Genomic DNA, 22,375 nt, shown 5'->3' with positions numbered 1-22,375 from the left:
CTTTCCGTGATGTTTTAACATTTCTTAAGGTTTAATCTTGTCGCTAGGTAATGAGATTTATATGAAATTGGCTCATGTTGATGAGTTTTCAATGGATGCAAGAAAAACGAATTTGCCTTAGGTTTTATAATTCAAATAATAATTAGCGGAGAAAACTTATGTTTTTCTGCTTTAGTTTGCCATTGTGCAAAGCAGACTAGTAATTGCCTCAACGTCGAACCTCGGCGCCCCATTCGTTTTTCCGGGAACCCATGATATTGGAAAGAGCGTGTCGGACGTTTCAAGGTTCCGGCCAATGTAATTTTGGTGCGGGTGCTGCTCTGTTTTGCCGATCATGTTCTGCTGGCCTGCTGACCATCGAGGGCTACCTGACTAGCACCTCGATCTGAACCCACTGAGTGCCCCCTATACCCATTAAACGTTCGTATAGCTCATACAGAGGTCGCCACTCAGATAGCAACACACGACCCTTGCTGTAGTGGAAGGTTGAATTAGGGTTGGAAGTAAGAGGCGGCCGACAAAAATCGTAGCTGATTAGAACCTCTGGACTTTTGTATTTGTGGGGAATGTCGGCAACTCATAGATGACGTCAATTCAAACAAGACAATCTACGTAACGAACCGACGAGCTGGCGACATTGCAAACATTTATTTTATCACAACTCTTACCTCAATTGACAACATTTCAATACTGATAGGATCACCAAGGCCTTGTACCTCCTCCTTTGAATCAATATACACGAACCACTGAATAGTAAAAAAAAGATCCGGTCTAGCAAGCCTGCGAGTGTAACTTAAGGAACATTCGTTGTTCATCGTTAATGACAGCTCAGATTTTCCAGCCTTAAGGAGCAGGGTGGGCAACGTCTGTGTTCCCACGAGTTTACAGTAAAGGCATTTCCAGTGTACAGTAGCTTGGCTATTTGTTGGTACCCTCTTCCGTGTCCGCCTATGTAAATCGCACGCCTTTTGTAAAAAAGCCATCAAGTGACCGGAAGCGGTCGTTAGCACTACTCGAACGCCTGCTCCCCTGCCTGGTCCCAGGGCCTTTTCCGCCAACATGTGTTCTACCTAGTTGCCCCTAGTGTCGGAAGCAGCGTAGCCGAGCCGAGCAGGCCATTGACAGGCGAGTTTGAAAAGCGCGGAAATGAACCATCAAGCAAAGCCAAGAGCTAAGAACCAAGACCAAAGCCCACTGTTGCCCGCTGCTACCGAAAGCTGCGATGATGAAAAAGGGCAACCGGCTACTGGGCGAAACTGGATGATATGACAACGGTCGTGGGTCATATCTACCTTCATATCCCGTCCTCGTCAGCCTCTTAGCTCTGGAGCCTCCCGCTCTCCTATTAAGTGCAGTGACTTGAACTGAAGTTAGTCAACGGAACTGTCTCCCATAGCTCCCTCTTCTCGATTTGCTAGGTTCGTATAGCTTCCAAAGGTCTGACCGAGATCTCACCAAGGAGGCGCGCGGATCCACTCAAGCAAGAAGCGCTGCAAAATCTCGGGCAGAACTGGTAACTGAAGAGCAACTATGGCTTTAACTAACGTTAGCTCTCTTTTCTTGACTTCAAACCGGCCAACCGGCCATTCACTCCGCTCGACTACTCGGGCTGATGACCTATTACCAAGTTAGACGACAGACATAGTGATAGAATGAAGGACACAGATCAAATCTGCAGTGGTCTTGTTGAAAGTACAAGGGCCTCACTCACACACAAATACTAAGGCCGTGAACGCCGGGAGTAGCTAGTCAGTAACTGCTTTACTGGTACACCAACCGACAAGAGTTATATTGGGGTTATCACGCGACCCGGTGGCCTGAAAGGGGCAGCCATGATGGTTTCAGGCGCTAGGGTAAGTTCGTAGCGGAGAGATTACGCGGAGAGCAAAGGATGGAACCGTAGAAGTATGTCGGCCCGATAATGGCCGGCTCTTGTCAACAACATCAGAGCTTAATTGGACCAGCACGAACCAAACCAAGTGAAATGGGGGCCCACCTCTGTCTGAAGATTTCGGTTTAGCACCAATGTAATTCAATGGAGGTGGACCACACGAAGCCTCTGGTGGATGAACAAGAGTACACTGGCATGTATCTCTGTATCTTTTTAGTTTGTTTTTTCGTTCCTTCGGAAGAGAGTTTTACTGCAGACGACAACTTCTGTGTCCTTAGCACAAATAAGCGTCCAGTTCTCCGGCGTCCTGCCGTGAGTGCACGTCGAATCCTAAAAAAACTCATTATCTTGATAAGAGAACTCAATGAAAACGACGCAAAATAAAACTTGCCTACAAATCACGTAACAGGTAGACTTTGCCTGAAATCATAACCTGACCATTGCTACTCAAGAGACTAATAAAAAACATCCCTATAAAGTACTTTTTTCTTTACAGAACCGTGTCTTTCTATATTAATTATTTATGTTTAGAAAATCAACTAAATGGCTAAAGGAAATAAGTGTCAATTAAAGGTTATAAAATATACAAATTTGTCTTGCGCAACGGATGGGGCCGTTACCAGTCGTTAACTATATAATCATTTGTACATCAAAGAAAGAGTTCATATGCAGGTATGCAGGGCTCTAAGGGTTCGGCATTCATACTAACCGTAATAGTACGTAAGCCAGATGTGTGAGATGGATGTCCTGCAAGAATAACTATATCGTACACAGGAGCCTTATACACAGTTAGCCTATCGCTTCTAGAGCTTGCGCCCATGCTTTAGCTATTGAACTATAGTAGTATAAAGTCAACCTGCGGTATGTTTTCTCATTCCTACTATACGTATATTAAATATATTATCCTACAATTGTTGTGCAGACATAGCCCTAAAAATGGCTCATATCTAACAGTTTTTGTACCTAAACCCAAATATATAATCAATGTTTACATATTTGAATGGCTGTGTGATATCTAGTTCAATTGATTACAGTTTGCAAATAAACCTTTACCGCTACCTTAATCAAGGTCGACGGCACGCTGGATATTTGGTTGAATGTAAGTGAATTTTTCCATTGTGCTTGATCCTGTTCTAGTAATTAAGTAATACTCACGAACGAGTAATAAATAATAATAATGAAGTTTATACTGGAAGAATCAATTTATCAAATCCATTGCTATCACACACTGACAACTGAGAGTGAACCAGAAACAGGCCAATCTTATAATAGGTCACCTCTCATAGTAGCTAAGCTTTCTTTCTTTTTTTCTGCGTCGAAACAAGGTCAGATTCTCATATTGACAATATGGCAACATGTTGCTGTGCCATTACCTCCTCCATTAACGTAGCGGCTGGAGGGCTTATATTAATTAAATAGCTTTATCTTCATCGTAGGTACTCAGATGTCGTACAATGGTAATTCAATATCGAAGCCGCATGGTGCTTCAGGGCCTTTAGGCGCGAATTTATCGTGGCATCCCGGGCCAACTAGTCTCTACTTGTGTGTCTACGTAAGTATCCGTCGAAGAGAAGGGGAATTGAAGTTGCCACCACTAAAAACATTACACAGCTCCATCAACGTTAAGATGATTCGCTTAAATAAATAGCCGTATTCTTGTTACAACTTTTAATGAAACTACCGGTCACCTGACAGCCAGCTGACCTCTCAAACCTCTGAGGCTGCTCGAAATAAGGCTAGCCATATAACGACAGGACGTTACATTGCAAGCGTGCCCGATACTTGGCGTATCTTCAGAGTAATGGCCTTTGACTTCGTTCAAATGATGATATATCTTCATCTGCGGCACGCCGGTGTAAAACAAATATTCGGCATCATCAGGTCTAACGCGCTCGATATCGACGATTATTGTATGTTTTGATTATAGGAAAACTATTTTCTCGGTATTCTTACCAAGGTTAGGTTGGCATCTCCTTTGTATCTGAGCCTATATATATGCAGAATTAAACAATATTTTTCTGAAGATACCTTTTCACTTCGTTACTAAATACGTTGTAAGTTGCATTTGAAAAAATTATCGCTCTTAGTCGCCTTCTGTGTAACACATAACTTCAGTAGAAGTTGTTCGAAGGTAATTGTTAACAACTACACCGAGACTAGTAAAAATGCCAGCTGTTCGAAGTGATATCTACCCTTACATCGGTCATAACATTTTGGCTTTTTGACTCTAACTAAAGTACCGAAACTGAACATACGCTAAGGTAGAAAGGAAAAGTTGCTTATAAAGTCTTCGAGTTGTTGAAGTGTGTAGGAGAATTCTGTCGACCATCTCCAGTTGAGCATCTGCAACGCCCCAGCCTAGGTGGGAAGCGACAGTCGATTCCTCTAATATTTACGCTGGCACTCCAGCTTCTACCGTACACTGTACTAGATTCAAGAACGTTGCAAATCGTACCAACACCTCAGCGTATACTTCTAATATTGCTCACTGTTGTGCACACATACGTGCAACAACAGCTGGCTAATATCGGTTGGCAACATCCTCGTGCTGAAGCAGGAGGATGTTGCCAGGAAGGCAAAACTGCTTTTCCTTGTTGCCTTTTTCTCGCTAACGCCCACTTTTCTGCCTGTTGCTTGCGTTTGCTACGAAGATGGTGAACTCCTTTGTTGTGAGTCAGTTACTTACGATGACGTTTATGAGTGTGTGTATGGGTGGGTGGGTGGGGGGGCGGACGTTTATAAGGCAAGATCCACCCACAGATCGGTTGGTACGTCAATAGACGAGCCTGTCTGCTCTACGTACGTATGCAGTAACCGAATAGTTTCTCAACCGTAACGCAAACTAATATACAGCCGAAAAAGGAGATCACATGCTCTAATAAAGCAATAACTCCATTTATTCAAAATCCTAACCAACCGTACGTATTCCACATGACTGTACCAGAGATTCATCATGATTCACAACAAAATAGAAGTTACCAATGGATTTTTCCGACTCTATACTAAATATTTGTTGTCGCAAAGGATTTAGTCCGCGTATAGCCACTATCTTATGTTACGTTAGATTTTAAAAGTTTTTTTTTTTTTTTTGTGAGATATTCTTTCATTGTGCACTTTTGTTCAATGCCAAATCAATATTTTCTACTTGGTTTTACTATCAGCAGACTGTCTGGCGCAAGGCGCGTGTCTTATACGACCTAAAAAATAATAACGCTCTGGTGAGACATTCTTGCACAGTTTTCGATCATTGTAATTCTTTATATTAATCCTAGTTTAAAGCATCTGAATCTCCTTCAGCGTCTGCCGGTGGTATGCCTATTCAATAGGTAGCTAGGGTTCACTTAAGGAGAACGCTAGACAACAAGATCGTGTCGGTCTCAACGTTAATAAATGGAGCAGTGTTGACAGGCGACAAACAGAAGGGTATGAATATCAACTATGGTCTGTTTGTATTTTTTCATAGTTTTAAGATTTTATATTTTGTTTTTTTAGCACTATTCGAGATATCGTAATGTTTCTTAGTTACATTAGCTAAAAAGTTTCTTGATAGCTCCAATACCTCCCATATCGGCTTATTTATTAAAATACTTCTAACATTTTTATACAAATACACATATAATTGTGATTTACATCTGATCTTTCAACATACATCAAAGCTGTTTCAAAGCATACAAGGTAAAATCCAGTTGGTGTCAAAAGAATTTCCATAGGTTTACCAATCGAAAACAGTCAATATTTTTGACGAGATAGAAGTTTTACTTTGGTCGCATTTGGAGGTACACAAATCTTAGCAACTGAGTCAGCTCTGAAAACATCTGATATAGCGGCGAACGGCAAGTTACTGTTATTTAAGAAGCTTCTCCCCTGTTTATGATTGGGAAAAACACTTCGAAAAACGCCAATAAACTTGTGTACTGCTATGGAAATTGCAACGATAAAATAATAAACAAGAGAACGTGCTGGAGAGCCGACACGCGATATGAGTTTTTTCGCTTAATTTAAATACGAATTTGGTATGGAAAACTAACTTCATTCAGTAGGTAGCTCGTCCATTTTTTGTAGTGTCTTTGCTATTTGAATATTTATATTAAGGTATAGAGGCCTCCATTTCTGTATTATAGAGTTGTGCGGCTAAAATGTGTCCTGTATTCGGAAAGCGGCTCCATAATATCAAACTCATTTGTAAATTAAAACAGGTATCATTTTTTATTTACGTCTATAGTAGTAGTTGTTTTGATTATACAAGCATGCATACTTAAATCAAGTTTACGTCGGAACCTCTAGGGTGAAGGCATGTCCTAAAATTAGCTCTGTGCAGAAGTAGGCTTTTGTTTATAGGAGTTATTCTTGTTTAGTTGAATGCTTTTTCTGTGTGTCATTTACATAATCTTTTTGCAGACATTTAAGGAAAAAATTATGTCATTCAGCGCATTACTTCTGTGCCCGAACGTGTGCACTAATGTAACTTATACGTATCACTTCAAAAGGGCTATGCATTACTTGCTACGATTTACGTTTGTTAGTAGGAAAAAATAGGCACTGGTCGGTACAGCTAGGTAAAATCTGTGTACTTTGCTAAGTTGCTTCGAAGCGCCCTCTGTCTACGAAGTGGCCTCTTTGGCTGCAGGTAGAAGGGTCAGTTCCGGTCCTCCTCATACTTCGACTACCTGTCTTGCGAGGTGATAATCTGTTTATAGCCCACGTATTCGTGTCATTAATTGAACACCGATTGGAAGATATTGATAACAATTTCCGTCAAAACACTAATTCCGAGAGTCTCTATCGAATGGGTTTCTAGCTGTAAAATTGTTCATTATGCTCAATGACCGCGTGGCTCTAAGCTCTTGTTTATAACTTCCATTAGAAGTCCTTTTGGCGCAGATGTATTTTTTGAAAAAACAATATATCATTTTGTTCAGTATTTCTGTGTCATATAGCAAGTTAGACGACGGTATGTAGCCTTTTACGATTTGCCTTGTTTTTTTGATCCCTTTTCTGGACATACTTTATACCTCCGGTTTCGTGGAACAAAATGAAACGTATAAAGTGTATTTTAATAGGCTGTCTCCGTAATTACTGAACTCTACTAAACATACCATAAGGATAAGATTGTACTTAAGTGTAATTAAGTGGAAGCTGATGAAATCCGGTTCGTATCGTTAGAGCCATGCGTCTCCAGAGTAGTGGTCTTCTTATCAGTGATGCTCAAAGGTGATGCTTCCTATACTGCATATTGACGTATGTATTAATCGTATATAAAGTACACTCATTCTGGTAGCTTTGCCGCGCAATACAGATATCAAGTGATCCGTTTGAACCATCACATAGTATAAAATGTGCGGACTGAACAACAATAAAATGTTGCTACCCATGATGGCGCGCTAGAAAAAATACGTTGTAACAGCTGCGCGGCATACAGAGTAGAGTCTAGAAGAAGAATCATTAACTGAACTCGTAAATAGAAAGCCGAAGTTATACAGAGTTCCAGAAATTAATTAACATAATACCCTGATTTTCTCGTGGTTAAGTTATCAGCTACCTTTTACCACTGCCACATTAAATGTATGAATAAAGCATTTGTCGTAAATCTAAGGGCTTTAAACAGAGATGCAGTTTAAACATTTGTAGACTTCTACAAACCACTTGCTTCAAATGCAGCTCTTAAAATCCGCAGCCAAAAGGCCACTGTTCCCGCCCTTCGTACCGTTTCTGATCCATTCGTTTGTCCTGGTCAAATCATGAAAGTACAATAATCTATAACCTCCCACTGTCCTGCCTAGCACTCCATCTTCTTTTGTTTGGGGCGTAAAAAAGAGTAAAATAGTTGACAAATTCTGGATGACCCATCTATGGCTCACTAATAGTGGTCGCAACCCTATACGCAGAAACCCTGTTGCTTGACGTTTATCAAACTATAGTTCTATTGTCCTAGCTCTTTTTTTCCTTTGGATATTCTTTTTTACCTTTATTTACACACATTTCTTTTTTTTTAATCTCTTTTTTCTATCACAATTATTTAATTACATGTGTATGCCATACTATTATTTTTTACGACTTTCTTATTTCAAATCAAGGCTAATATGATTTCCAGTTAGATCTATGGCGTACAATTTATTGAACAACATATTTAACACAATCGTGAGCGTTGCTTTCGCGAAATTCAAAGCGAGCATTATAAAACAATATTCAATACAGAAATGCAAATTGGACAGGGAGTAACCGTGAAACGACTCAATTCTGGGCTCGTTAACACTGGTGCTGCGACATATGGAAGGCTGACACGCCCCATATGGTCATTGGGCACCACGCGCATCGGCATATTTGCGTTCAGTCTCGTAGAGCCTTACCAGCGATGCGAATTTCCGTAACTACAACGCCAGGGGGCTGTATGATTATATGCACTAACCCAATCAACCGCTAACTTTATCGTCAAACAGAAATTAGTAGAATGATTGGTTTGCTGTTACATCACGCACGTAATCACAATATATTTTGCTTTTAACTTAGCTCCTACGCATTCACAGACGTCGTCTCATTTTCGCACACTGTTGCGGACCCATAATAACGTCTAGAAGCGAGAGTAAACACCTCTGTAGATAAGTAGACAGGCATGGCCATTATGATATATGCGAACAGACTAGTCAATAACATTACGACAAATCTGCCCTTCATGTAAAACAAAAAAAAGTTTGCCGATATCGGTTCCCAGCTAGAAGAGTTGTTACGGTAGATACTTTCTCACCTCATTGGGCGTCGTGCACTTTTTTACTGCTAAAATACTATTAGCCCACTGACTAACTATTCTGTTTGGGCAACCTTTAATTTCGACCCCGAACACCTATAAAGACTCAAATGTATTCTGGGTCATAATCAGAATCTAAGTATGTCAGTGTTAGCCACAGCATTTAGTCCTGTCTATTCAACTTTGGCACCTAATAATGACACCATGGAGTGTTCGACATATAACTAGAAACAATTTATTAAGCTCAGAATTCTAACGAAGAAGAAAGTTACCTATTGAGCAGTGCCGCTAAAAGGCAATAGATCTAAAAAGAGACTAGAGCATTTAGTAAGATCCATGGGCTGGAGCATGGGCGTAAGTGGCTATAGGAGCGGGAGCAATAGGCTTCACAGCAACCGGGGCGGCGTGGTAGTGGGCAGCAGCAGGAGCCGAAGGAGCGGTTCCAGGCTCATTGGTCTTGATGCTGGCGCGGAAACCGAGTTTGTCGGCAACATACTCAACGTGACGGGCAATGCCGTGGGCATCACTGAACGAGTACGACCCTTTCTTGTTGTTGTCGCCATCGGAAACCTCGTGGCGGGACTGCTTGGTGCCATACTCATCAACGGACTCATAGCCAAACTGGTATGGCTGAGGGGGATAGTCGATAGCGGCCTTGGTTATAACAGGAGCGGCAGCCACCTTGGCGATGGGGGCAGCGGCTGCATAGGCCAAAGGCGCGGCGTGACCATATCCGTATGATGCAGCGGCGATATCATGTCCGCCGCCGTATCCGTAGGCGGGAGCAACTTGCCCTCCGACATGTCCAGTAGCTATAACTATCGAGGCGATAACTACCTGTAACGAGAGAAAATCACACAGCTGTAAATCGTTGTCTCGATCTGTCGTGCATTGAAAATTATTTCGTTGATATCCTTAAGAAACAGCAACACGGCATAAACGTAGGCACTGTATCCTTTGGCAAGCAAAGCAACTTCAACCGGACTCAATTATGTCTCAAAGTCTCCAGGTCACAGAGAACAGACGCAACGTAGGCTTCATTTACCTTAGCGAGCATGTTGAAACACTTCGGTGTACACTTGTCACTTGATGAGCCCACAGCGTTTTCGATCGGCTTTTATAGCTGGATTGTGTCAAGCAGAAAAAGCAGGCCCTATAGCTGCAGGGCGAGTGATCGTTGTCCACTAACCCGATCCTACAGCCATTGACTACGGCGTGGGTCCACATGCAGCTGTATTCTGGGTGCACAGAATTCACTCAAATTAGCACTGATGATTTTTACCAGTCATAACATGCCTGTAGCTTATAAGCAGGAATTGCCGGAAACAAAATAACCACTAATAGGAAGGTAGTTAATCACATCGGTCACGAGACTGCATACGTATTTACGCATTTGATTGCCTTTTTACATACCCCTTGTACCTGATCCTTATATGCCAACGCATTCTTAAATTAACTCATTTTCGTTTATTACCAGAACTTATTAAAAAGAACAGTTATTGTTGCACGTTATCATCATTATTATTATAATTATGAGGAATACATAGGTTGGCTTCCACCAAGCAGAAAAGCAATTACGTTATATTTACAGGGACATTGACTTCCAAAGGTCTGGGCCCTAGCGCGAACGTGAGCGAGTTGAGCTCTCCTAATTCGACAATAGATACAATGTAAACATACAGTACTTCGACCAGAAATTTCCACAGCCAACGCACAATTTCGAAAGAATTCGTCTACTTTAGGCGCGAAAATTAACAGCCGTCTTAGCGGTTCTAATTTAGATTATTCAGGTTTTTTTTTACTCAGATATAGTTTACATATGTAAATATAATGTTTATTAGGAAAAAATCTCTTAGATGGATACAAGGCCAGGTGCCTGTTCTTGTAAACATCCTAAACTTGTTAGCTGATACGCTGTACGCTTTTTATTATAGAAACGTGACATCGTACCATCACTTGGCCAGATGTAACACTTGTACACTAAGCACTGGCTGTTAATGAAATGATACTAGCTGATTTTGTATGTTAGAGGGGATCATTTTTGGGCACCATAACCGTCAGACTAATCAACACTTTCCTGGGCTCAAGAAGCTCCGAACGTAGCGTTGTATTGTGTTAAGTTAAAAGCCACTTCTATGGTAGAAACTTTGTTTCATTTAAAAATGGGCGTCTTTTAATGGTACGTTATGTGTGTGTAGCTAGCATTAGAGGAATATAACTGCATAAGGAACCGGCGTAAAATGTGTACATTTGGGCATCTTTATCATATTTGTTTTTATAGTTTTTATTCTCGATTGCAGTAAATATCGTTTTGCAGCTAGTGATTCTGTTCTAAGATCACTGAAATCTCTGCTGCCGATAGTATGAGAATGGTCTGGGTTGTATTTCGTTGTCCGCCTGCCAAAGTTCAAGTTTAAAGGTTATATGGCAATTTCCTTGGACCCCAAATATCGTCTAGTGTCACATTTTATTATATCAGAGTTATATCATGGGTCATTCATATCTGACTGGAACTGCCTCATGTAATCAGGTTTGACTCTATGAACAGCACAATGTTATACTTGTGTAATTATTAAGACGCCTTTCAGATTAGGCAAATCAATAGCTTAATAGCAGGTGTTAATAATGATAATAACATTAGTAATGAAAAACTTTTTTGAAATTTTCTTTAACGTATAATATTAACTTTAATTAATATTTAATATAATAACTAATGATCAGATTAATTGACTTCAAAGGGTCTCCATTTAGTAGAAAATAAATAAAGGTCACGGACGCAGATTGGTCTGTTTTTATCGACTCACTGAAATATTTTAGACTTTTTAATAAAACATATATTGTAAATGTACGAGATCTCTAATTATAAGCTAGGTATTCTACGTTCTTTTCTGCGTTACATGATCCCTATATGATAGACATATGCGTGATATAACCTATATCATATGCGTGTTACGTAAAGTCCCTAAAGGTATCTAACGACTTTTGAATACGATGGAGCCAAAAGTCACTGTTCTATCTGCAAAACTTTCCATTCTATAAAGAAGAACCTGTATATATATATGTATATATATAACAAGAGAAACAATTTATTGCATCACAGCATTCAGAACAGGAAGGAAAATAAATACAGACAGCCACCTCGCAACTTTACAGAAGATACAAACTAGAGCATCCTACAGTAATAGCTTAGTAGTGGCCGTAGGCAGGGGCATGGGCATAAGCGGCTACAGGGGCAGCAGCCACAGCTTTCACGATAGGGGCGGCAGCAACAGTCTTGACGGCGATTGGGGCAGCGTTGTAGAGGGCGGCAGCCGGAGCCGAAGGAGCAGTTCCAGGCTCGTTGGTCTTGATGGTAGCACGGAATCCGGCAGCATCAGCAACGTAGTCAACGTGACGGGCAATGCCGTGAGCATCAGTGAACGAGTACGAGCCCTTCTTATTATTGTAGGCATCTGAGACCTCGTGACGGGCCTGCTTGGTCCCGTACTCGTCGACGGACTCATAGCCGAACTGGTACGGCTGAGGGGGGTAGGCGATGGCAGCTTTAGCTACAATAGGAGCAGCAGCGACCTTGGCGATAGGGGCAGCGGCAGCATAGGCCAGAGGAGCGGCAGCGACCTTGGCGATGGGGGCAGCGGCAGCGTAGGCTAGAGGAGCAGCATGAGCCAGGGGAGCAGCATTGGCGTATCCATGGTAAGCGGGGGCAGCCAAAGCCGGAGCAGCGGCTAGGCCGTATCCATCGTAAGCGGGAGCAGCGATTGCTCCAGCGCGAACGGTGACGATGGCCACAGAAGCAATGATAACCTAAGATATAGTGATGTTGTACGTTAGAAAATTGCGCGTAAACGATAACTAAAGCAAACGAATAGAAGGTTCTTCAACGAAGTAAGGCAGATTTCGCATGTCGTTGGTGAGATATCACCGTATTCACGTTGGTGAGTCTGATCCCTTAGCGAGTAGTTGCGAAGTGGATGCAAAAATATATAATTATTTCGCTGGTTAACATCGACCTGGAAATAAAAATACTTTGAAATCACAAATATTTCGACACACAAGCATGTCGTAAGCGTGTCGAAACCATTTTTTCTGCGAATCCTATTTATCTTCGAGCTTAGTGGCTAAATGAATCCACGAGACGTTTTGTACTGTTCTCGGTAAACTCGGCGCATACTTGAAAAGCTTGAGTGCTATACCTTAGTAAACATGTTGCTGATTGGGCAGTAAGCTGTGACCCGACACAGCCGACGGGACAGCTTTATAGCGGGCGGTGGCGCAGAAAGGGCGTTTCTTCAGTGTCAAGGGAAGTCCACTACTCACCATATACAAACGCGGCGGATATAGCTACGGTCGTGTCTTCTTTACGGTGCCCCGCTGCTACAGTAGTCAACGTGTGCTGCACTATCCAGATCGCAAGCAGCACAACCAACTCTTCAAGTTGCCCCCTACCCCCCGCCCCCTTCCCGCCGATCCTCACTCTCCCTCAATCGTCTACCCTTCCCCTCGTACACTCACGCACAGGCGACGTCCACCATCATGTGCATCAACTGCCATAGCAGCTACAGCTACAGAATCGGCGACTCCTTCGCTGATCCGTGCTGGTGTCCAAATTGCCCCGTCTTTGAGGTACAGTAAATGCAAATCGTTTTTCTGACACCGAAATCGCGGCCGCGCTCTTGTAACGTTTTCCTAGCCCACCCATATAATACATAAACTTTTATTGTATCGGTTTGTTTTTCGTGATCGAAGAATGCCACTGTTTGTTTGCTTGCGTTTGTTTACACATCGCTGATTTTATATATAGAGACTCGTGGGGAAACATGCAACTATTGTTACCGAACGTAACTGGTTACGTCAGAAATTCGTCTGCTTAAGTTACGAAGGCAGCGCGATGCTATAGATTCGGTCTGGATGTTTTGACAGAAGATAGGGAGTGAAGTGAACACAAAATATCTATTCCTTTACTTTTCGAGACACCAGCGTTTTATTTTCATAGCATCAATTAACTTACAGCAATGACAGTGTGCACTGATACCTTTTAATAAATATCACTGCACTTCGAAGATGCTGATGATACGGTACATGGTAGTGCACAGCATGCTTTGAAAACACGGTTACCTCCTTGGCCTCCATCATTTTCTACAGCTTATCAACTAAGGTACTTCATAAATTAACATTAGCAGTACTATCCGTACTATATGAAATTGAATTATTTTTTTCTTGTATAATACAAAATATTGCTATCGTTGTCATTTATATGGTAACTTATGATCAATGGCCCATCATTTCGCTCCGACCTGCAGCTGTTTCTGTTCACTGTTCACCTCCAAATGGGTGTTGGTTTGGCAAACTTAGTCCACGCTGGGGCATAACTGTGCTCTTCCGTCTCAATAGTAGACGAGGACGGTGCCGTCTGGGTCTTCAGAGATTTTGTACTATTTAGGTTACGTCCTTCACGCTCAAAGGATCCGGCCTTTCGTCCATGCTGTAAATAGGAAATATAAATAAAAAGCTCGTTATTTTTCAGTTGCTAAAATAATATTGCGAAAAATTTATATCATCCATGTGTCATATGAATTCCGTTTTTGTAAACAAACGCCTCATGCTCCGCATGACATCATCCAACGAAGCGTATTTTCCCTCAGACATTTTTTGAGTATAGCTATTATCGTTACATATATGCACGAATAGGTCATACGCAGTCTGATTAACTTTCTAATTTTCGGAATTGTACCAACCTTTGCCGATAGTTCTGTCGCGTTGGCATTTACCATGGTCGTAGCATTATTACTGCTCGAGGTACTGTCAGTCTTTCCATTCTTGCCACTGATGAAGAGAGCCGTTTTGACGGTCTGTTCCTGCAAGCCTTTACGGAGGGTCAACGCCTCTGGCACCATGTTGGTCGAATTTTTACACCTCAGCTGACGATATTCCAGGTGGAAGCCACGGCCTTCTACATAGGCATCTGATTGTAGCATGATTTTAATCTCGGAATGACGGACCGATGGAAAATCGAAAATACCTCAAAAAAGATAAACGAATATTGTTATGGCTTCCCGGTATTGTTGTCCTGCCAACATATACCTATGCTCTGCGTGTCAGTTGTGTACAACGAATGAAATACGTCCATTGTTCTTGATGTCGACGTGTATCTATGTATCCATATGTAACTCAACTACGACGGGCTCTAATTGATAGAGGACTAAAGCTCAGATTTTCCTATATACGACCGTTACAAGCGACTCAACGTTACTGAATTGTATACTTAAAAGCAATTTTCATAATTTTTTCGACTTATACTTCATTCTAATGCAACATATTGAAATAAACAAGTATTTTATTAGAACGTACGCACGATTTATGCTGCCACAATGCTTCTTCGTTGCCTAAACAACACGAATAAATAGGGACGTGTGAATCTTACTTGATTTTTTCTTCAAGTCATTGGCGCAATAGTACGATCCATCAAGTGCAACCATATCTTTGTGACAAGCAGGCGAGCTTTCTAAATCGAAATCGTGCCAATATATTTCTACATGGCAATACCCATCCACTGGTTCTATTCGGTACGAACAACGCGCATTAGCTCCGTATGAACTCGGATAGTTGGGTGACGCAAACTGGCCATGCGTCTCACGTTGGCAATAATCGCACAATGGACTGGGGGGCAGTGGAGTCTCCTTTCCGACTAGAGTAGTTGGTAGAGTTTGCAACAAAAAAAAAGAAAGTGAAAGAATACAGTTTCTATATAGTAGCAAAATCTAACAAAACCTTGCACCGTTTATAGAACGTGAGAAAATACGTTTCGCCAGCACACGCATAGCAAACAACAAGATAGATAACCGACAAATAACCCAAAAGAATCACACATGTTAGTGTTAATTGTGTCCAATAAAATACCACCACAGAAGGAAATGATGAAGGAGAGCTGCTCCTATGAATGATTTTGAGGGCAAGTGATCTTGAATCGGTGCTGACAGGAAATAAAACCACCACGAACGAAACACGAACGGCTAAGCCGATGGAGTTGGATTTATCACCAGCAGACTTTGGGACTAAAGAAGTTGGGTATACAGGAAAGCGAGGGCGACGGGTTGGAGAAAAGTCAGGATGGCCTCAAGCAGTTCATAGATAGAAAAACTTACGTGAAATGTGGTCTGTCACAACGACTGACCCAGTGATGGCAACCTTGTATAGTGGAGCAGATCTGCTTGACCGATTCAAGACAGATCCGTCTAAGGTGATATTTTATTGTACATAACTAGCAAGCGGTCTGGAAACACACGCCTGCAAGGTGCTTATTAAACTTGCTGTACAACACGAACGGGAGGAGTCACCAAAAACTCGTGACCCCTAAGTGTTCAGCCTGTAATGCATTTGCTTGCGTTACGTGACCGTTAGATGTGCGCGTTTTTGCCTGAAAGCTACTTGAGGTAGACGAGTTCAGTGTAGTCACAGTACGAGTACATACACGGCCGATCCTGGACGGCGCAGTCGGTCACCTGGCGCACCCTTAACGAGAAGCCACGATTCGAAAGGGCGTTGCGATCCGCATGAAAGGTGAGAACCTTCTCATTTTGAGGTTCGTTAAAATTGATTTTCTGGATTTGGTTCACGGGCATATTACAGAAACGCTTCCCATCGATTTCCAGATATGCAGAATTACAACTGCCCGTTTGCTCTAGGTCCATGAGATCATAATACAGCTCAATTGCACACGTCGCCTTGTCGTATCGCCGAATTGTATACTTACAGTCACCACCTGGCGGCAGAAAAGTAAACCTTTTAGCAGCACACAAAGACTTTTCGCTACGAAAAGCGCCTTTAGTTCCCCATGAACTGACATTCTACGATTTAAAAAGTTAACACAAACCTGAATAAGGATTCGGAAACCCGGGTGACGTGATCTTGAACTCTAGACCCGAGAAGGTGGCATCGCAGTTGGGATGCCGCTGGCTAGGTGCATCAAGAGGCCTATTGTATGGTCGATCCTGTGGTCGATCATATGGGTGATCACCGGAGGGGCGATCTCCGGGACGGTCATATGGCCTGCCATACGGGCGGTCGTAAGGGCGGTTTTGAGGTCGGTTGTACGGCCTATCCTCGGGTCGATCATAAGGATGCTGTGCAGGACGATCGTACGGTCGTCCGGGATAATTAGGTCGCTGTGGATAGTATGGGTCTGTGCGATCCTCCGCATGACGTGTAGGAGTTCCGCCCGGCTGTTGAAATCCGGTCGAGTTTTCGTCACATGTACTTTGACGTCCGCGAATGATATAGTCACTTGCTTTAGCACCAGCCGATGAATGGAAATAGAGATAAAGGGGTCTCATAAAGTCATGAAATTTGTACTGTTTGACGGTGTTCGGGGGTATAGTTCCACATAACTGGTGATCATCGATCCTCATTTGATCAAATTCGCAATTTATTTCAAAGCGCAGGAAGAGGACCTCGAGGCACATATCGCTGTTGCGATTTTGTTGGTATATCGTGAATCTGGAAATTATTGAAAGACAAACATTTATTAAATGCTCTTTCCTTATGCTCAAACAGTCAAGTGCATTTTTTTCAAAATAGTCCCCAAACTGTATATTGGAGATCATTATCACCTCAAGAGCCACTCAATACTTGCCTACAGTCAATGTGATTGCCTACAAACTCGTTCGACTTAATCTCGAAGTATGGCTCATGCACCATTTGGTCGCACTGTCCTTTTCCGGGTGGAGTAGGGCCTGTCCCATGAGGCCCGTGAGGGCCGTGTCCAGTTGAACCGTGTTGGCCTACGCCACCCCCTTGAGGGTAGGAACCTGAGAAAGATTCAAATCTACATTTTCTGAATCGCTTTCTGCTACTCATTCAGCGCTAGATTATTTTGATATGTATTATGCCACATTTAAAAAATGAGTGTTTTTGTTGAACTGTATTATGCATCATACTACTAAATGCATTATTTGCCGTTCGTAACATGCTTCAAAAGTGATCCAGATGGTTTTACAGTACTTCTAATTTATACTTTTGATAGGCTAAATGTATTTAATGAACTGAGTATCCTAAATCTACCCTTTAAACATCGATGTACGCGATTAAGGCTAGCCCCAGAACGTACCATGAGCTTTAACCACATAACATGCTCATTAGTTTTTTTTACCTGGCTTAATTCACCAAGACTGTTTCCTGTAATCTGTTATTAGTAAAGAAATAAATTTGTTAAAACTAAATCAAGCATCAGATAGTTAAAGAGTCACAGTTCAGCTTGAAGGTTCGTTCACGCGCCACGTTCATGCATCAGCACCGATTGACTTCAACGATTAGTACTGCGGTAGCAAAACTCCAAGGCCGAATCAAACCACCCGGTATCGCTTAACTTACCGGGCCGCGTAGGCATTCCAGCCCCCGGATGATACCTGCCAGGGCTATACGATGGGCCATAGAAGTCAGTAGGCCCGCTTAGCGGTCGCATCGGCCCGTATCGTCCATAGCTACCCAAAGCTCCTCCGTACCCGCCGGAACCGGCGTAACCTCCTGATTATTTAAAGTATTACTATGTTAAATCTGTACCATTGCGGCTTAATTTTTCGTTAAAAAAAGGTGTAAAACCTACCTGATCCATGATGCACTTCGTGAGGTGGTGGGTAGGATGTACTGCCTCTATCCAGAGGTGGTAATGGGGGTCCCACATCAGTTCTTGTCAGAGTGGGTGGATCGTGCGGAAAGCTACCTCCATAAGGATGCTGAGGATACAACCCACCTCCGCCAAGTTGAGGATTACCTCCACACGGAACCTGACGGACATTTAAAATAAAACCCTGCCGACTACCTTGCGGAGCGCCCTGATTCGAATGGAACACAAATCCAGTTTGGAAATCCTTTAACGGTACCATGCGGATTGTCCCTGAAAAGGAATAGTGTCTCTGCTAATATTTCGTACCTAAATGCCTCTGTACCTGTTCATATCTATCATAGCTCGCCATGTCCACGAATATCCACGTTGAATCGAATTTCGATGGCATGACTGCATCGAACCCAATTTTTAGTCGTGGCTTTTTATTTTTGTATCTACGACAGTTTCTAACTTGAAAATAAACGTAAAACTGGACAAAAATTATTCAGTTCGAGTGATTGCTTCCCACTGCAGTAGAGGAGAGTGTTTTAGTAATTAACTACAGGATCCCGTCTGTCTACAAAAAAAAAGTAGAAATTTGTTCAGGTCCTTTATAACACTTTCACATGAATTTCCTCGTAAGGATCTCACCAGTATCGATGGCCACCAATTAACTACTTACAGTCCTACATTTTCGCTGCTTAATTAAACTTTTTCTTGCCTGTTCGAAATTTAAAGTCTATACTTGGATATTTACCTGGAGCTACATGTCCGCATATTTTCTCTCCGTCAATCTCGAGGTAATCGAAGAAGCAGCCTGGAGATTCGGCTAAGTTGAAGGTTTGGAAACTGACAGCCAACGAGCAGATGTCGGGCGATAGGCGCCGTACAAAGTATTTACAATCTAGTCCGCCTAAATACGGTCCTGGGTGTCCTGGTGATTCAACACTAAATTCTGCTAATGCGTACAGCCTGTCGCAAGATGGTTGACGCTTTTCGCCATGGTGGCCACCGCTGTCCGCCTGATGAGACCGAATGCTATCAGGTGATAGATCAGTGTGAATTACCGGTCTTCCAGGACCCGCACCAGGACCTCCTCGGCACGCCATTTGTCTATAGAATCCGAGGAAACCTTTTCCATGCGCTTCTTCATCTGTGAAAAACTTCATCTCCACGTGCGGAGGATGACCATCGAATTCCAGGGCCCCTGCAAAATTCCTCACATTATTACACTACCTCTAAAAGTGTAAAAATGTCCTCAAGACTAAAAATCGTTCAGGCCATCACTTACGAATCTGTCCTTCGAGCTGACGGTGACAGTATTTAATTCCATTTAGTTCCATGTAATCGTGATCGCATGTTTCTGATGGATGTATTGCGCCCATTTCGTCAAGTCGAAATTGTACAAAGTTCAATTCGACACTGCAGTGACCTGGCTTGGCGAATATTTTATATGTGCAGCTCATTCGATTCGGATACGGCCCAGGAAAGTTCTGCGAGTAGAACACTCCCGAGTGCTCGCTGAACTCGTATTTGCAAGGACTTGAACTGTGGTCTAGAACGTGGCTTCTGTAAGTAGTAGAGAAGGATTGGAAGGATGCCATAAGTTACCAAAAATGAAGCTGTCATTAAACAACACATTTAAGGAATTCGACCTACCCATCGCCATGATGTCCGGTACCCCTGTCAGCAGGTATGTGGGGGAAATCTGGGGTATCCTCTCGGTGGCCAGGTCGGTGATCCGTATGATCCGGTCGATTCCAATCGATTCCGTCAAAAGTCCAGTTGCTTCCTGGTCCATCGTTAGAGCCAGGCTTCCACGGCCGATTAAAATCAAAGCCGCTGCCGGTTTTGTCAGATACACTAGAAGGACATTCAACTTGCTTGACTTTTATATGAAATCCAGAACGCGTAGACACTGGATCCGTATGCAGTCGCACTATCTTCTGAGCGCTACGAAAGGGGATAACCTGTAATACCGTGCATGTTTGTGTTGTCTTAATAAACTGAATATTTGTGATCATTTTCTTTTTTCCAGTACGATAACAATTTTTCACGGAGTCGCCTTGCACGCTACCTCATTCATTAGCCCTTACGTGTCGAGTCTTCCGTCCGGTATCGTTGTTAGGCATTTTATCAGGCAGCTGGCCTTCAACACCGAATGAATTGTGTGTCTATGGCTGTATTCGTAGACTATCCAGCAAAATTGTTACACCCTAAGCGATTATGTAATCAGGCGGGATCCTGCTAATACTTTAGCCCGATCCCGCTTAACAAATTTATTCAGCATCTGACGGGAAATTGCGGATTTCGTCATTATCATCAATAAAATGTGTATCCTTTTAGATTTAAATAAAATTGAACTTTTTAATTCAAGTTTACCTTCTTAGTATCCGCAAGCAGGTTTCCGCAGAGACGTTCACCATCAATTTCAAGAAAGTCCGCTTCACAATTAGCTTCCATGTCAAAGTCAATAAATGTGAATTCAAGTCGACAGACATTGCTGTTGGCTTGGAAGATGATGTATTTACAGTCAAGATTGCCAGGGTATCCACTGGGATAGTCGACACTTCTTAAGTCGAACAGCTTCGACGTAAACACTTTATCGCACCTGCGAGGTACGACGCTGCTCACAGCCGGGGTATCTGTAAAGTCCTCTAGTCAAGAGGAGGTAACATGCGATGCAGCGACAAAATTCTAACTGAGAACCGACACCCAGAGTAGAAGCTAGAAAGTGGGCTGTTCAGCCCACAGAACGGGCTGATTGAGCCAGATAAAAGAAGTAGCGAAAAGGAAAAAGATGCTTGACTTGTAGTGTTGGTGTATATGTGCGACCCGCTCAGTGAAACCTACCAAAACCGCCTGATCCTTCCTCTTCCTGTCTACCGCAGTCGATCTGACGCATTTTGATCTGGAACCCAGGTCGTGAGTTGGCCGCATCGCTATGAAATTTAAGAGCCTTCTCAGGCTCATCGAACTCGTAGATACCACTCGTATTTTGAGTGAATACTCCGCACAGCTTCTCGGCACCAACTTGCAGGTAATCGTATTCGCAGTCGGTCGATGACTCGACATCGAACTTCTGGAAGACTAACTCAAGTCGACACACCGAAGCTGCGGCCTTTCGAATCGTGTAGCTGAAAATGATGGCACATCAACATGCCAATACGCAAACATAAAAACAAACGCGTAGATGCTCAATAATGAAATGGGACGTTGTAGATTCCGCTCGAACGCCTCAAGATTTCTGTTCCACTCGGGAAAAGCATTTGGAAAATGAGTCGAGTCTAGAAATTGGTCAGCGTCGTGACCACGGCAGTGTGTAGCCGATTCCTATAAAAATATTTATTGGAACATAAGCCAAGACAACAGATCTAGTCAGAGTCAATGAGAACTCGTAACTCACACGCAGTTGAGGTTGTTTTCATATGAGTTAGGATAGCCAACAGATGTGATGATGGCGTCGCGTGTTGCATAAACGCGGTCACATTGCACAGGTTCCCTAGTACTTGTCTTTTCGCCTGCCGCGTCCCGGGATTGGCTACACTCGACCTGCTTAATCAACAGTCGAAAGCCTCGATCGGTAGTCTTATCGTCTGAATGGAACTCAATCTTCTTGGTGTCCTCCTTCATGTCGAAAACACCTGCCGTTTACACCATGTGTAGTTATCTACGATTAACATCAACCTTCTCTGAACATCTGTGTCTAATATTTCCTTCCAGATCCAGACCGCCCGCTTGGTGCACAATGCTTCTACTATAATTTATTCAGGACACCTGTCGAAGGAGTTTCTTCATGAAGTGCGTACAGTTTACTGAAGTAAAAATATTCGATGGCAGTTCTGTTCTATGGTGCAGCACCATTCTGTTTCGATCAGGTTCATTCAAGTTTTCCCATAAACGCAATGGAGACCTTCATATTATGATATCTTTACTAAATCCACCGAACGAAAAAGTTCTACCTCCTGATACCTTTTCCAATATGCTCGGGCTTAAGTGTTTGTTGCATTGATGTGGTTTTGACATTATGACGTAGCTCAGATGGTCAGAGTTAAATCTAAGCATTTTATGGTGATGCCGAACTATGCCAGCCCTAATTAGAAGCGCATACGCAATGCATATAAAGCTAAGCAGCATTTGTACC

At 42.7% G+C, this 22,375-nt stretch overlaps 3 protein-coding genes across 12 annotated transcripts in view; all 3 read right to left on the bottom strand.

The window, feature by feature from the left end:
* Window positions 1–8,843: 8,843 nt before the first annotated feature.
* Window positions 8,844–10,641, bottom strand: LOC147759045 (cuticle protein 10.9-like). Its single transcript, XM_086977819.1, has 3 exons — window positions 10,223–10,641; window positions 9,679–9,871; window positions 8,844–9,470 (listed from the first exon to the last, which is right to left on the bottom strand). The coding sequence occupies exons 2-3, from the start codon at window positions 9,688–9,690 to the stop codon at window positions 8,958–8,960; spliced, it is 525 nt and encodes a 174-aa protein (XP_086833945.1). The 5' UTR covers window positions 9,691–9,871; window positions 10,223–10,641; the 3' UTR covers window positions 8,844–8,957.
* Window positions 10,642–11,689: 1,048 nt separating this feature from the next.
* LOC111245681 (uncharacterized) lies at window positions 11,690–12,981 on the bottom strand. The gene is made up of 2 exons (XM_022794376.2): window positions 12,827–12,981; window positions 11,690–12,437 (listed from the first exon to the last, which is right to left on the bottom strand). The coding sequence occupies exons 1-2, from the start codon at window positions 12,836–12,838 to the stop codon at window positions 11,820–11,822; spliced, it is 630 nt and encodes a 209-aa protein (XP_022650111.2). The 5' UTR covers window positions 12,839–12,981; the 3' UTR covers window positions 11,690–11,819.
* A 603-nt stretch (window positions 12,982–13,584) lies between these two features.
* LOC111243112 (cubilin-like) overlaps window positions 13,585–22,375 on the bottom strand; it is a 70,691-nt gene continuing 61,900 nt past the window's right edge. For 7 of the 10 annotated variants that reach the window (XM_086977780.1, XM_022788199.2, XM_086977772.1 and 4 more), the window contains 14 exons: window positions 21,638–21,875; window positions 21,085–21,368; window positions 20,614–20,888; window positions 19,891–20,201; window positions 19,523–19,800; window positions 18,989–19,438; window positions 18,232–18,522; window positions 18,000–18,152; window positions 17,263–17,437; window positions 16,504–17,126; window positions 16,102–16,392; window positions 15,055–15,318; window positions 14,369–14,652; window positions 13,585–14,115 (listed from right to left, as the gene is read on the bottom strand). In XM_086977780.1, coding sequence (XP_086833906.1) covers window positions 13,951–14,115; window positions 14,369–14,652; window positions 15,055–15,318; window positions 16,102–16,392; window positions 16,504–17,126; window positions 17,263–17,437; window positions 18,000–18,152; window positions 18,232–18,522; window positions 18,989–19,438; window positions 19,523–19,800; window positions 19,891–20,201; window positions 20,614–20,888; window positions 21,085–21,368; window positions 21,638–21,875 — 4,082 coding nt within the window. In that variant the 3' untranslated portion in view covers window positions 13,585–13,950. Of the gene's footprint in view, window positions 14,116–14,368; window positions 14,653–15,054; window positions 15,319–15,775; window positions 16,393–16,503; window positions 17,127–17,262; window positions 17,438–17,999; window positions 18,153–18,231; window positions 18,523–18,988; window positions 19,439–19,522; window positions 19,801–19,890; window positions 20,202–20,613; window positions 20,889–21,084; window positions 21,369–21,637; window positions 21,876–22,375 lie in introns of those variants that run through there. The other 3 variants (XM_022788200.2, XM_022788201.2, XR_002670309.2) reach the window with 3 other exon arrangements.

This window comes from Varroa destructor, unplaced genomic scaffold, assembly GCF_002443255.2.
Source record: "Varroa destructor unplaced genomic scaffold, Vdes_3.0 BEIS01000001.1, whole genome shotgun sequence".
Lineage (NCBI taxonomy): Eukaryota > Metazoa > Arthropoda > Arachnida > Mesostigmata > Varroidae > Varroa > Varroa destructor.
Note: the sequence above shows the minus strand (reverse complement) of the source record. Positions and strands in the feature narration are given on the sequence as shown.